Source organism: Simochromis diagramma, unplaced genomic scaffold, assembly GCF_900408965.1.
Source record: "Simochromis diagramma unplaced genomic scaffold, fSimDia1.1 OVJJ01000123.1, whole genome shotgun sequence".
NCBI lineage: Eukaryota > Metazoa > Chordata > Actinopteri > Cichliformes > Cichlidae > Simochromis > Simochromis diagramma.
Genome location: NW_024386778.1, coordinates 2980566 through 2995235, shown reverse-complemented (window position 1 = coordinate 2995235; position 14670 = coordinate 2980566). Strand labels below are relative to the sequence as shown.

Genomic DNA, 14670 nt, shown 5'->3' with positions numbered 1-14670 from the left:
GATGCCAACATATTGGTACGTTCTGAAAAGAATACGACATCCTTTTAACAATGACGTGGTTGTCTTGTTGATAATGTGGCCAATTTGCAAAATTAACTGTGATTTTTTTTTTACCACTATTCATTAACAGCATGTTTTAAAGCTCAGTTTTTAAAACCTTACAATTAGTGCTGTCAGCGTTAATCTCTTTAAAATGACCTTAACGCCATAACCGCATTAACATGGCAAATATCCGTAAGCGATAGGTGCACTCTATTTAGTTATTAGCACTCATCAAGCAATGTCTATGGGCAACTGACTGCACTCAGACCAAAGGGGGCTGAATAATTACGCACACCCCACTTTTCAGTTATTTATTTGTAAAAAAAAATGTTTGGAATCATGTATGATTTTCGTTTTACTTCTTACGTGTACACCACTTTGTGTTGGTCTTTCACGTGGAATTCCAATAAAATTGATTCATGTTTGTGGCTGTAATTTGACAAAATGTGGAAAAGTTCAAGGGGGCCGAATACTTTTGCAAGCCACTGTATTAATGACTAACCTTATGTTGTGGATGGATTATCTCAGTTGTTCTCCTGACTGGAGTTTGGTGCGTTTACAGCATCCTGCCATGCGATTGCGTTTGTCCCTAACCATCAGGAACCCTCACGTTAACTTTTATCAAGTGGAAAAAAGTTAGCGTTCATCCTCCAGCTTCACTGTGCTAATGTGTTTATGTTATGCTAACCATAGCCGTGTAGCTAGCCACTACGTAGCACATCATTATATACCAGCTAGTCCCCCCTCAGTAACCCTACAAACATCACTGCTGTACTTTCTAATTGTGTAATTTTTTCAGAAATCCCTGAGTCAGAACATGTTATGTCGTCTTTAGATGGGAACTAGCGAGCTAACTCCCAACGCCGTTAAACTCCATAAATCCTGCTTTCATGGATGCCTGGATGTTAAACTTAATTGTTACACCTTGTGAAGAAGCTACACTGATCATTTTATTAAAGATGAATTTAGACAGTTTGTCAGTGTTTGTTTGATTTTGGGACTAGAGGCGGAGTTTGGACCCGGAAACGGCTAATGACGTCAGACTCAAAGGCCAGATTATCAAAAATTATAAGTCAATAAGACTAAAGACTAAATCCTGTTTATTTTTCTTCCTCGCTCCAGTTCCCTGGGCCACCGCATGCCGGCAGCGTCTCCCTCCACGCTCAGCATTTCTGCAGCTGGAGCTACAGGGTCCTCTTCCTCCTCAGACCGATGCCGCCTGACTCGAGGCTCCACAATCCGCAGCACCTTTCACGGGGGACAGCTGAGGGATCGTGGTCCCCCGGTCTACTCGGCCCCGCCCACTTCACCCACTCTGTCGCACCACGACGCCAGCCCATTGACCCATGCCCGCACCAGGGCCACCTCCAACCTCTTCACCAAGCTGACCTCGAAACTCACTCGCAGGTAGACTTGCACTACGTGTGATCTGTATAGTGGTACTGCTGAATACAAGAAACATGACAGTTTCTGTAGCTTTGTAGGTCTTCATTAGGCGATGAAATCAAAACTTCTTTGATTTAACCAGGAAAGTATTTACAGCCTGGGAAAACTGCTCTTTGTACAAGCCACCTCTTCTACAAGTGATAGGACAATAAATAATCAATAGAATGATATTGTTTAAAGTAATGGCTCGAGATGAGAACATTTAATAGCATGGCATATGTATTCCTTCAATATAAATGAGCTATGAGACATTAGCTTACCTTAGCATAAAGACTAGAAGCACGTTATAAAAGCTGTGCTCCAGTTCACCTCCAAACGCCTTCAAGTTTTTTAAATATTACAAATTCAAGTAAAATCAACCAGCTGGTCGTTTCCTGAATGACTTGAAATTTTCATTGGTTAGGCTTTGAACACAGTAGCTTGTAGTATGTGAGTGTAGTTCTGTTACCTGTATCCTTAACCACTGACATAAGCTATACTCTACAAAAGCTGTAGTCTTTTTAAGAAAGCTGGAGCTGTTTTTTTTGGGTTTTTTTTACTTTTAACAGAAGCAGACTCACAGCTTCTCCCTGCATCATACATTTGTGGAAACCACTTGCTACAACATTAGCAGTTACTACTTATTAAGAAGATAATAGGGGTGTCCATATTCATAGGCTGCATCCTCCTGAGGCGGCATTTGTAGGCCGATTACGTCACAGCAACGCGACGAAGGCTGTCCAAATTCATAGACTCCTCCAAATGCGTGCTCCTTTTCCCCAGAGTTGAAGGGTGTTATTGTTTGGCTTTCAGTGTTTTATTTGTTCATGAGTAAATCGGTTTGGCTGAGATTACAGCTGAATAAATTTCAAAGGGAAAACTGATTAAACAGAAGTGTGAGAAGATCGAGAATTTACACCAGAGTCCTGTTATATTTTAGATAGCAAGGAGCAGACGGCCAAGTTTATTAAACTCCACCGAGGCAGCGATGACGCAAAACTGAAGGCTAGACCGTCCAGTTTCACAGCTGCTCACTTCCGCCTACCTGGCCTTCGGAGGACCCGGCCCACTTAGACCGTGAAGGCCGGGCCCTCGGGAGGATGCAGCCTATGAATTTGGACACCCCCAATATACACGTGTTTGTATGCTAAGCTAACGCTATGTTGGTATTATGTTGTGCTAATGTGACGTTGGGGGAGAGTACTTGTTGGGAAATTTCACTTCTCAAGACGGCTGCTGCCGTTTGTCTTGGACTGCTGCTTCTCACTCGTGACTGAAGTCAAAAGGATAAAAAAGGATAAAACCTCTGTGCTGGCTCACTACAGAGCTTGACATGAGACATCCATTTTACTTGATCTTATTAATTTTGAGCACAGTAGGAAACAGTCTTAATAATGAATCTGTTACACTACCTCATAGTGTAGCCCTTGCTACATGTACATAGCTTTTATTCAATTTCCATATTCTTATATGGTTATTGAAAAAAGGACACAAGTGTCTCTCACATGTTTTTGTTTTTTGATTTTTGTTTATGGCTTTCTTTGCTGTTCCAGTTGGTGTAAGATTCTTATGAACTCAAACCAAGGACGTCAAATGCATGAAACAAAGTCATGTAGAGTTGATGTAAAGTTCTGTGTTTCATCTTGAGCACAGCCTGGGATGGATCCATGCTTATCAAAACATTTTATCCACCCAGGCCTTTCAGCAAGCCCTGCTGCGGCCCCGGATTATCCCCTCTCCCTCCCAGTCATCATAATCACACATGTCTAATCTTATCAAACCTCAGCTTCATCCTTGCCAATCAGCTGCAGCGCTGCACTCTTTTTCCACCACTTGCTTTCCTGTGATTCACTTATACTCTCTCTTACTCCTCCCCCAAATCCCCTGCTCTTACCCTTTACTCCCTCTTTTTTCTCCATCTTTATCTCGTTCTCTTTTCTCCGTGTCATGGCATCAGGGTCAATCTTGACCCGTCCAAGCGCCAGGGCTCAAACAAATCAGTCTCGGGTTGTACTCTTCCACAAGGATCAAAAACAGTTAGTAAGTTTCCATGTCTCGCTCTTCTTTCTTGTCTGCCTGTGCCGCCCATTTCCTGTCTGCCTGCTCACACTGGAATTTGCTCAAGTTCAGAAATGCCTGATGTTTTTTCATACTGCTGGTCTGCATGCCTCGTGAATGATCTTCATTCTGTCCAGGTCCCACACACTTGTTTTCAAGCATGGTTGCAATCAAGGAAGAATCAGTGTCATCGTCTATAAAGACTATCCACTAGCATCCTGTGTATACCTGTAGGAATAGTGTTTCCAGTTTGTGGTTGGTGGGGTAAAAATCATTTAATGTTTTCTCCATGTGAAGTTGAGTAAATGAAAGTAAGTAAAATGAAAGCATTGTAACACAGAAGCTAAAGGAAACTGTTTATATCTGCATGCTTTAGAAGTCGTGAGTGAGTGAGGAGTGCCTTTGTGAGGACAAGTTGTTTTGCAACATCACATGCTTGTTGTTGCTGATGCTTGCTCAGTTCCACATTTAATATCCACTTGTTAATGCCGTCTCATCATGAGGCTCGTTGTGCTCTGGTGGATTACCTCTTACGTTGCCTGTTTGTCCAACAGGGTCACAAATGAATCTGAGGGAATCAGGAGATTTGCGGTCACAAGGTAAGTACATAAGTTCTGCCTGTGTCGATAGCGTTTAGAAACAGAGAGCATGTCAGATGTCTGACCTTTTTCTTCCTGTTCTTTCCTCCCTCTCCTCAGTTGCCATCTACCTGGGTATCAAAAAGCGTCCGAGCCCCGGGCCGTCGGACGTGGCTGGGATCTGAGAGGCGGCGGGCGGCGGGACCCTGCGGAGGTGGTATTGGCTCTGCGGGAGGCAGCTCTCGGATGTGGCTGCCAGGTCCACCATGCCGGCCCCTTTCTGCTCTCCTGCACCCATGGCGTGGCAGGGGGCCGCGTGGCTTTCGAGGCCGAGGTGTGCCATCTTTCCACAGGCACCTCTGAGACTTCTAACGGGGTGCGCTACACGCGACTCTGGGGGGCGCCGCTAGCTTTTCGGGACATTGCCACCCAAATCTCTAAGGACCTTGAACTTTGATCGAGAGGGTGCGTTTGCATACGAGTGCGTGGTTCCGTGTGAGTGTTGTTGATGTGTGTGCGCAAAGGAAATCAAAAAAGGAAAACAAAAAAACAGAGAAGAGGTGAGGGGCTGGACCCGAAAGAAAAGATGTCTCCTTCTGTCTCTTTCAAGACTAACCTCCCCCCTGCACGCACACATGCACACACACACACACACACACACACACTGATAGACACACACCTGATCCGTAAAGTCATACAGACTAAAACATCCACCCTCCTACCCCCTGCCCCCTTCTCTCTCCACCCTACCCAACACAGCTCAGCTTTCCCTTCCCTGAGCTACTGCTCCCACTGGACCTGGATCAGATGGAATAAGTTGAATATTTTTTATTGCTACTCCTAGCCATAATGACTCTTTATTTTGTTATTTATTGTTCTGGTCATTGTTTTTACTCACTGTCACTTTCACCACTGCAGAAAATCACCTCCTGTCTCTCTGACATCCTCAGCCATCCTTTTTTTAACACTTTTTTTTTATATGTCACCTTTACATTGTGTTACTGTTTTGTTTTTTTAATTTTTAATATTCCCCCCTCACCGATAGTTATCCTGCTGAAATAGTAACATGCACAAACAAGGAAATGGTCCAACTCAGCAATCACACGAGCAGCCGCAGTGTTACGTTGCTTTGAGTCGGGTAAATACAGCAGTGACAAACACGCCGGATTAAGGTCAGGGGATGGGGTTGACGGGCCGTTGAAACAGCCAGTCAGAAGCTTGAGTGCAGCACGGAGTTATGGCCTCTCAGTCACATTAGTTTCTCTGAGTGACGAGAGCAGACGCTTCAAATTTAGCTAATGTCGGTCAGTAGTAACTGTAAGGTCAAGCTCCATTTTTCAGCCTTCTTTAACGCTAAATCAGTCCAGCTGATTTCCTCCTTTTATTATCCCAGCAAACATTTCAGTGGTGAGTTAGATCAGTGCTCATTCTAAACATCCAACATTAAAAAATAGTTCCAAAGGGAAAAATGTGCTGATTACAAAGAGCGGACAAAACATTCTCACCACGAGGGAAACATTTCTTATCCTGATCAGCTGATCATTTATCACAGAGAGTCATCAACAAAATGCTTTTTCAGACATAAACAAGGTGATAACTAAATAAAAGCTAATGCAGGAGGACAAAAAGTGTGATGAAATGCACTTTCATCCACAGATAAAACTGGTATGAAAACATCCTGGAGAGATGAGATCCAATCAGAACTAATGAAGTTGTGTAGAAGTGTAGAAAGGTTAGATGCGCATATATGATCTGCCACTGTGAAATGGTACAACTACGTCACAGCTAGCTGTCATGCTCCCTGTTTCTTATGTGAGAATCAAAATATCCAGCGCTTGGAAAGAAGAGAAGATCAGACATGTGGACACATTTTGCATTTGATGTCAAAGAAAAAAATCCTTTGGAAATGGTGTGGAGCAACTGTTACCAGTCAAAACTAAATCTAAACCAATTTATGACACCTAAATTATGACTCAAACTACGTTATGCTTAAGTCAAAAGACTATCAGTTACTGTCAAAATTAAGCTGTCAATCACATGGGTTGAAAAAAGGGAAGACAGATGGTGCTCTTTTCCCATTACCAGTAGTAACCAAGTTATAACCTCCAGTAATGAAAAAAAGTTCAAGTGCCAAACACTGCAGTTCTTCTAGTGGCCACTTGAGGCAGGCTCCAAAATGTGAATCAATCTCCATAGACTCTCATCTTCTTCACAGCACTTAATAGCATGCTTGCACTGTGGTACAGAAACAGTGTTGGCCTTACAGTCCCTTTACAGATGTGTTAACAGATTGCAACTGTAGCTCATTGGTGTCTGCCAATCTTTGTTAATATGAGCTACTGAACTGGATCTTTGAACTATGTTTGTGGTATTGGTACCTTTTGGATAATCCATCCATCCATTTGCTTCCGCTTATCCTTTTCAGGGTCGCGGGGGGCGCTGGAGCCTATCCCAGCTGTCATAGGGCGAGAGGCGGGGTACACCCTGGACAGGTCGCCAGTCTGTCGCAGGGCCAACACACAGACAACGATTCGCACTCACTTTCATTCACACATTCACACCTAGTCACAATTTGGATTATCCAATTAACCTATCCCCGCAAGCTGCATGTCTTTGGACGGTGGGAGGAAGCCGGAGTACCCGGAAGGAATCCACGCAAACACGGGGAGAACACGCAAGCTCCACACAGAAAGACCCCGGCCTGATGTTGGAATTGAACTCAGGACCTTCTTGCTGTGTGGCAACAGTGCTAACCACCATGCCACCGTGCTGCCTTTTGGATAATTTATAATGAAATAATCTGGCAAATAATATAGAATTGCCCGAATAATCCAAAAACCAATAGGTCAGCCACAGAGGCTGCATCCATGTGTTAGTCTGTATGACCTGTATGCAGTCCACTGCAATAATGTGTGGGCAAAAAGATTCTATTAAGGCAGCTGCCACAAAGCTACCATTGAGGCTTCAGAATGCAAAGCTAAAAACCATTTGCTGATTTCACTCTGGCTATGTCCATCATTTATATTTCAGTATGTTTGCTGGGATAACGCTCTTAAATTATTACATATGATAATTCGGTGCAGTAAGTTGTCCTTAATGACCCTCTATAATAAATACAGGAGCTAAAATTGGCTAAAATCAACGTCCTTCAGTATTTGTGACCGACCCCCAACCGAGTCATTTAGATTTCACCAACCTTCACTTTTCTTTAGCAGCCTTGTAATAAGTCAGTTGTCATTAGCAGAGGTGGGCCGTCACTCACCCCACCACAGACTTAGAGAGATTCAGTATTTCTGGTGTATTTTCAGTGCAGGGCAGCTCTTCTGCCGCTTCTATTCTGTGCCGTGCGATCTCACCTCAGTCGTGATCTCACTTTAGTCGTCGCCTCAGTTCTGTCGGTGGGAAACGCCAAAAAGTGGATCGGCCAAGCGGATTACACACTCGCCGTCACACACACAGAGGCGGCGTGCACTCCTCTAACGCCCGCCCTTTTTCTTTTTTCTTTTCTTTTTCTTGTGGTACGTGTATTAACTGCTCTGTCCATTACTGATGACCGTGGGGATCAGGGGAGGGGGGAGCGCTCTGTATTCGGAAAGGCACGACGAAGGCAGTGTGGACAGTGTTTTCTTCTTGTTAGTCCAGTTGCCTTTAAAGTGAACTACCCCCAGCGCCTTCATACAATACACATTTAATGTAAAAAAGTAAAAAACAAAAAAAAGAGAGAGAGAAAAGTGCGAGAGCTTTCTATTCTCCCTCCCTGTTTTTAGTGAATAATGTACTGTGATATTTGCGTAGGCTACAGAGATCATATTGTTTGGCTGCTGATTTACTGTTAATACTGTCTCTCAGTTGTGGCTTTGCTCATGGTGACCTACCCCCACCACCCAGCCCCACCCCATTCCATTCCCACCCCTACATTTTACAGGGATCGCTGACCTTCTGTTCGCCGCCTCCATACGTACCGCCAACTTTATCCGGTCGAGCATTCGTCTTTCTTTATTGCAGGGAAATGGTCAGCCATCATCCACTCTCTCACATTGTTCTACATTTTCAGTCCAGTATGGTGTTTGCTGTTTCACGTAGCCCAGCAGGGGAAGTCGATGTTGACCTGCCCTCCCCCTCAGGGTGAGAAGCAGACACCAGAGTGGACATCAGGAGTCTGTCCTTGTCCTCTCCCTGGACGTTTTTCATTGTGGTGTATATTAGCATTAGGTAATATAGACCTCAATGCACTTTGCTTTGACTTGAATCAGCTCCTTCCAGTGTACCTGTATAGGTAATACCCAGAACTAGCCACTGGAAGGCGCCAATGTCTTAAATGTGAAACACTTCGATTTGTGGATATTTGCACAGGTACTTTATTTATTTTTTAGAATAATATCATTAAAAAAAACAGGATTTATATCAGTCAGTTGATGGCTGTATATAAAATATATGAATATAGTATATATCTTAGAGCTCAAGGTTTATTTATAGCTAGAGCAAGGGAAGTAATTCTAGATTAAAGCAGTTTCTGTCAGTGATAATGGGGAACAAAACCAAGCTGCAATCTTGCATGAGTTCAGAGTTTGGGTTATACTGGAAAAAATGAAATGTGATGCACACCTTGGACTGGAAGCTTTGTGAAATGCAGACACACACAGTCACTTTTCAGATATGAGTTGCTAAATGAAATGCCAGAATATCCCCCACCCCCCTTCACAAAAAGTAACAGAAGGGCTCATGTGAGACACAGTAACTTCACTCCACCTTGTTGCAACAGGATAGCTTCAGCACTCATTCAAGAGGGCATCTTGAGTTTATAGAAGTCTTTGGATATGCCGTAAAACATACCACAGCGTAGAGTATGAGGTGCAGTCAAAGAATTACAAGACTTGTTGCGGCGAAGAAGACAAGGTCGCAGAGACGCAGCTCTGTGTAGCAGAGCAGGCGGTGAGCAACGATTGTGCTGGTATGGTCCAAACACTTGCACGTGCATTTGAGCTGATTGTTCTGTAGTAGGCTGCTACTATAGAACTCTACATTGGAAATACTCAGTTCAGTTTGATTTTATTTATATAGCACCAGATCACAACAAATTCGCCTCTTTATGTTGTGAGGTAAAAACCCAACAATAATATGACACTGAGGGACAAATTCATGCTAGATCCTGGGTCTGAATGTTGGGTCAAAGATGCCCATATACTGCCTCAGCTCCATGGTACAAAGTGCAAAATCCTATCTACAGAACTTTGTCTATCACAGGTTTTCATGTTGATAGAGTGACAAAATGTGGAATCACGTCTCTTAAAGTCCTACTTGACATCTTTTACGTACACATGACCGTACCATGCTGCACAACAGGAGTCTGTGAAGTCTTTGAGTGCACCTCGTACATAAGAAAAATGATTTAGATCCTGCACGAGGACAGCTACAGTTGGAATAAATTGTGCAGTTTTAACTTGAATTTCCAAGTCCCTGTCTGCATTCAAGCCATAGAAACGTTTCAGGTTGTTTGCTGAGCATTTCAGCTGGAACTTTTGAACTAAATGGGTTGAAAAAAAAGAGAAAAGCAAATAACTTATGGTTAAACAACTCACTCATAGTATAAGATGGATGAATCAGGGGGATTCTACTGTGAAGAATTCTCAAAAAGAGGTTTTGGTGACATGAGTGTTTGGGTAAATGCTTGTATACCTGCTCGGAAAAGGTGTATCACTGGTCTAAATGGTTTAAATGGTGGATGATGACAGTATTAGAAACCCGAGGGGCTCAGTATTTAACATTCACTGTCATTTCAAAACTGATTTTGGATACAGTTAATGTTACATGCAAAAGAGACTTAAGAACACACACAGTTTGACCTGTATGAGTAATTTTACTCTCTTCCACTGTTTAATTCCTCCCATCAGAAGCAAACTGTAACCTGAAATGAGTGGGTGTGATGCGTAAGGAGAACATGGAGCTGAAGATGAATAAAATTCACTGATGTTGGCAATTTTTTCCATCATTTTGCCATCTTGTTTTCAAAGCTACTACTTTCCAAAACGTCTGTCGATTATACTGCAACAAGACAAAAACGACTCGTTTAGTTGTTTTACAGGGCACTTTATTATTGAGCAGTATGAGCAGCTTCAATAATCTTTACTTTTTATAACAAAAAGTAGGTGATGCCACATTCGCCAGGCAAGCCCAGCTCAGTGGAGGCTGATCCCAGGATGTTACCAACCAACACGGGAGAACTTAAAAAAAAAAAAAGAGGACAGAGAAAAGAAAAAGCAAGAAAGAAGAGAAAGAAGTTTTCAGAGTCAAGAGTCTCTAGTTGAGCGGCTGTTTCCTCTGCGTGTCCATCAGTTGGCTCGATTACACATGAACGGTCACGAGAAAAACGGAAGATTGTCCCTCTCTACTTCTGGGCTGGGATCATGCTGTCAATGCTCTCTCCCTTCTCCAGCTTCTTCTCCATCTCAACCATCAGCTTGACACCGTCAACCACCAGTTGGACCTGCTCCACTTCAGAGGAGCCCAGACGGTCGGCGTTGGAGATGTCAAACACACCACCCACAGAGGCAGTGTCCACACCACCTAAAGAGAAAGGGCAAAAGTCAGAGTCGCAGTGGAGATTTCACTGGGCTGTTCAAGCTGGTCCACAAACATATGAGTGTTTACCTGTGCCACGCTTCTGCAGACGCAGCCTGGTGAGGATCTCCTCAAACTTGGGATGTGTGCTCAGCTTGGACAGTTTGACATGGACGCCACCACGCAGGCCAGTGCCCAGGTTGGAGGGGCAGGTCAGGATGTATCCGAGATGCTCATTCCACATGAAGCCACGGTCGTGCTTCTTGAAGATCTCCTCAATCTGGCAGGTTTGAAAGAAGAAGAGTCGTGGAAACATCCTGAACAATTGTTTTCATTTCATCCCGGCTTTCCGAGGCCTGTTATATCTGCATACCTTCTGCAGGCCAACGCAGAAACGCCTGAACACCTCCCTCATGTTGCCACCCTTCTGCATGGAGATGACACGAAGATGATCCTCCTCATTCACCCAGACCAAGAAGGTCTTGTTTTCATTGTGCCTGAGCAGATATAGTTTCACATTTAGGGGAACACACAGATAATGCAGACAAAAGATTTCTAAGGAAAATGTTTCACATTCAGCCTACTAACACTTAATGACAGTGCTCACCAGATGCCTCTGCCATCAGGCCAGTCACGGGCCATACCAGCGCAGGTCAGCAGGGGAGACACGGGCTTGTCAAACAGGAAGTGATCAGCGATCAGCTGCTCCTGCTCAGCATCAGTCATGGTCTTCAGGGGGTAGTACTTTCCCTTGAACTCACCATCCAGGCTGTTCAGAGCTGCAGTTAGGAGCAAAGCAGGGATAATATTGTCCATACTGACACTGGACGCTTAAATTCAAAGACGCAGTCCTTTTCCTTTGAATACTTACCCTCAATGGACAGCCTCTCAATAATTCTGCGCTCTCCACGGCTGTTGTGGGGGGGCAGGGTGAATCCCTTGATGCTGCGACCAGTACGAACACGGCTAGACAGAACGTAGTTGGGGTCCAAGTCGTCACCACCCTAAAGACAAATAAACTTTGAGTCCCAGGTGAAAAAAGATAAATAAATAACAGAGTTCCTGGAGCAATGCACAGATGTGCTAAACCATTAAATCAGTTCGACATCTGAAGACTTGTGCAGTAAGTCTTTTGTTAAAGTACTTCTCCTCCATGAAATCTGCGGTACCTTCAGGTTCTCATGGTTGAGGTCAGTCTTGTGCTTGTCAGTGGGCTTGTATCCACCATGACGGTCGGAGATGACAGGGTCAAGCAGATCCTTGAAGACCTCATAGGACTCCTCATCACCAGCAACACAGCCAACAGTCATGATGAAGGGGTGACCTGAAGAGTGTAAGTAAGAAGTATGTGTTCGGAGGGGGAACAGAAATGAAAGAATTAGTTTTTATGGCTAATGTTAATCACGAATGAAACAGATTTCTTTATCTGATATGAAACATATCTCACCAGGGTTGTCTACACCAGTCTGGATGACATCATCCAGAGTGTATCCACTGGGTGTCTGTTTGTCCCTCAGCTTGCCATATATCTCCTTGGTCAGAACCTTGGCCATATGGTTGTTGTGCTTGGACAGATCTGGGAACTCCTCCTCAACTTTGTAGTTGAGCTTGAAGTTGTTGTGGGTGTTTCCGAAAGGCATGATTGCTTTCTAACACTGCAAAATGAGGGAAAAGCCTTTGACTAAATCTTGGAACGATAATAAACTGTTTCATCTGGAGATTGTGGAGGTGATCAAAATAGTCACAAAATTTCTGCAGCATTTGGAGATACGGGATATTCTGTGTGACAGCTGCAAGTTTTAAGCGGTGTCGGCAGAGGAATCTTGGTAACAAGTGTCACTCAATTTCCAGCAGCTCAGATGTCACTTTGAAACAGAGTACAGGGAGGAGTGCCTGTTGGCTGGGTATTTTTAGCACAAGTGCATCTGAATGTGTACCCTTTATGTCCTCAGTATCTACAAGCAAAGCTTTATACGTACAATCACAACTGTCCTGATTGCACATTGACACATAAATGAACATAAATGAAAACTTGACTGGTCAGTTCCAGCACAGGCATGTTTTCACTGAAAGCACTACAAGGTCTTTGTGTCACTGTACAGGATTATTGCAACAGTATAATTGTCACAATGCTGAAAGAAGCCTGATTAGCAGCACACTTGTCCAGCTACTGCGATCCAACAATATATATGGACATACTCTTCTTACTCTCATTACCTGATAAGCTGTTCAACACGAGTACGTACATGATGCATGCAATGACGCACTCGTTACATCACATGAAATATGATCTGCACCTCAGTCCCAAACTGATTTACAAAATTAGCCGTTCTTTAAATCAGTAATCCCTTTCAATGTGACAATTTTCTGATTAGTTTACAGCCAAAAAGCTCCAAAAGTGTAACTTTGAAACAGCAAAAGTCGCAGATGAGACATGGGGGACTTCAGTCTGTCTCTCCTACATGTATCAAACTGCGAAGCACCTGTCCACATAAATCACTGTCCAAAAGAAAATCATATGCAGAGAGCAAGAATAAAGAGTGGAGTGACACAAGTTATCACTGGAACCACAGCCTGTCTGTTAAAGCATGATCTTTAAGCTTAAGCTTAATCTTAACGGAGAACAATTCAATGAAATTAGCTCTTTTTTTAATGCATCATATGGATGCAAACGTACCAGATTTGTTGCACAATTATCCTTTGATTTCATCATGGACTTCATGTCCACAGCTTTTCATTAAAAGAAAAAGTAGCCAGAACTAATTGTTTGTGCTATTTTAAATGCTTGGCTTGTTCTCCCAATCCATATCTCCACGTCTGCTCTTCTTTAACCCCACAAAACTAATCATTTCTTTACCTGCACACCAGACAAGTACAGAGGTAACAGTCCTTGGGATCAGATCCTGTTCACCACAGCCAAAATAGGGGTCACCCAACTCTGGAGGTCTCTGGCCCCTCTTTATATACCACACAGACACTAGCCATTGGCTTGGCCATTTTAGTGCCTACTGCAGCCTCATTGGCCAGAGCCTCTGCACTGATACTGCACAGTTTATGAAAGAGACACATTTACAGCTCAGTCATTCAAGACGGGTGCTGCAGCTGTAACCTCACCCCCGTCAGCCTCCGCACAGCCCCCCACCAACCCTTGGCCCATACATAGCTGTAGTTGGAGTGTGGGAGCATGTGAAAGGGGAGGAGGAGGTCACATGAGTGAGGCTGGGGTGGTAATGGGGAAAGGCCACTGAAATAAGCTGAGTTTCACTTTTGTCAAGCACACTTTGGAGGTCAGGGTTCCTTACTGTAGGTGTGAAGGTTAGAAAGAGTTGGTATTTTCTTCACTTATCAAATGGCTGTTATCTAGAAATGCTCCTCGCATCTTAATGGTGAGCAATGTCCCACCACCCACCGAAGCTGGTTTATGCTATGGAAGGCATAAACACACTGAATCAAACAGAGTGATTGGTCAGGTTTCGATCATTGCACTTCTTTGATCTACACCAGGGGTGTCAAACATAATGCCTGGGGGCCAGAACAGGCCCCCCAAAGACTGTAATTGGCCCGCAGTGTGGCTTTGGAAAATGTGAAGGAGAACACAATTGATAAACTTTTCACTGTATTTTAACAACTCCTGTATCTTTTCCTGCCGATGAAGATCCTCCTCCATGGCCATTCATACTAACCAAAGTAATTAAGTAATAGATAAAAAAATTCAATTACAGAATGTTCCCATTTTTTCCCTTTTCAATAACTACTGTAGAAATGTATGATTTATACGGTGGGTTCGCAGTATAGGACTGTGTGCACAATGAGCTAACAGAACATTTTCTGTAATTCTACACTTTTATTTCGTGCAGTTTATGTGCAACACAGTATTTCTTTATCATGTAGAAAAAAATACAAAACTTTTCCCTGATTTGTGGATGGCATGATGAACTGTGTTCCAATGTATGGAACTGTTCCTGAGCCCATGCATTGATGTCCATGACAGAGTAACACCTGCTTTTAT

The 14670-nt window shown here is 43.5% G+C and overlaps 2 protein-coding genes across 5 annotated transcripts in view; one reads left to right on the top strand and one right to left on the bottom strand.

Moving 5' to 3' along the window:
- The window catches only part of mark4a (MAP/microtubule affinity-regulating kinase 4a), a 30419-nt gene extending 24071 nt beyond the window's left edge, over nucleotides 1-6348 (top strand). For 2 of the 4 annotated variants that reach the window (XM_040011978.1, XM_040011970.1), the window contains exons 15-18: nucleotides 1165-1449; nucleotides 3425-3507; nucleotides 4080-4124; nucleotides 4224-4405. In XM_040011978.1, coding sequence (XP_039867912.1) covers nucleotides 1165-1449; nucleotides 3425-3507; nucleotides 4080-4124; nucleotides 4224-4288 — 478 coding nt within the window. In that variant the 3' untranslated portion in view covers nucleotides 4289-4405. Of the gene's footprint in view, nucleotides 1-1164; nucleotides 1450-3424; nucleotides 3508-4079; nucleotides 4125-4223 lie in introns of all 4 variants that reach the window. The other 2 variants (XM_040011962.1, XM_040011955.1) reach the window with 1 other exon arrangement.
- Nucleotides 6349-10174: 3826 nt separating this feature from the next.
- Nucleotides 10175-13651, bottom strand: ckma (creatine kinase, muscle a). Its single transcript, XM_040011991.1, has 8 exons — nucleotides 13519-13651; nucleotides 12109-12316; nucleotides 11831-11985; nucleotides 11533-11665; nucleotides 11269-11440; nucleotides 11035-11158; nucleotides 10752-10941; nucleotides 10175-10667 (listed from the first exon to the last, which is right to left on the bottom strand). The coding sequence occupies exons 2-8, from the start codon at nucleotides 12299-12301 to the stop codon at nucleotides 10489-10491; spliced, it is 1146 nt and encodes a 381-aa protein (XP_039867925.1). The 5' UTR covers nucleotides 12302-12316; nucleotides 13519-13651; the 3' UTR covers nucleotides 10175-10488.
- Nucleotides 13652-14670: the final 1019 nt, after the last annotated feature.

Excerpts from the sequence above, each read along its gene's own strand:
- ckma (XM_040011991.1), bottom strand. The coding sequence starts at position 12,301 with ATGCCTTTCGGAAACACCCACAACAACTTCAAGCTCAACTACAAAGTT. Across the intron at positions 11,159-11,268 it reads CCTGATGGCAGAGGCATCTG|GCACAATGAAAACAAGACCT; the intron begins GTGAGCACTGTC and ends ATATCTGCTCAG. Across the intron at positions 10,668-10,751 it reads TCTGCAGAAGCGTGGCACAG|GTGGTGTGGACACTGCCTCT; the intron begins GTAAACACTCAT and ends CTTTCTCTTTAG.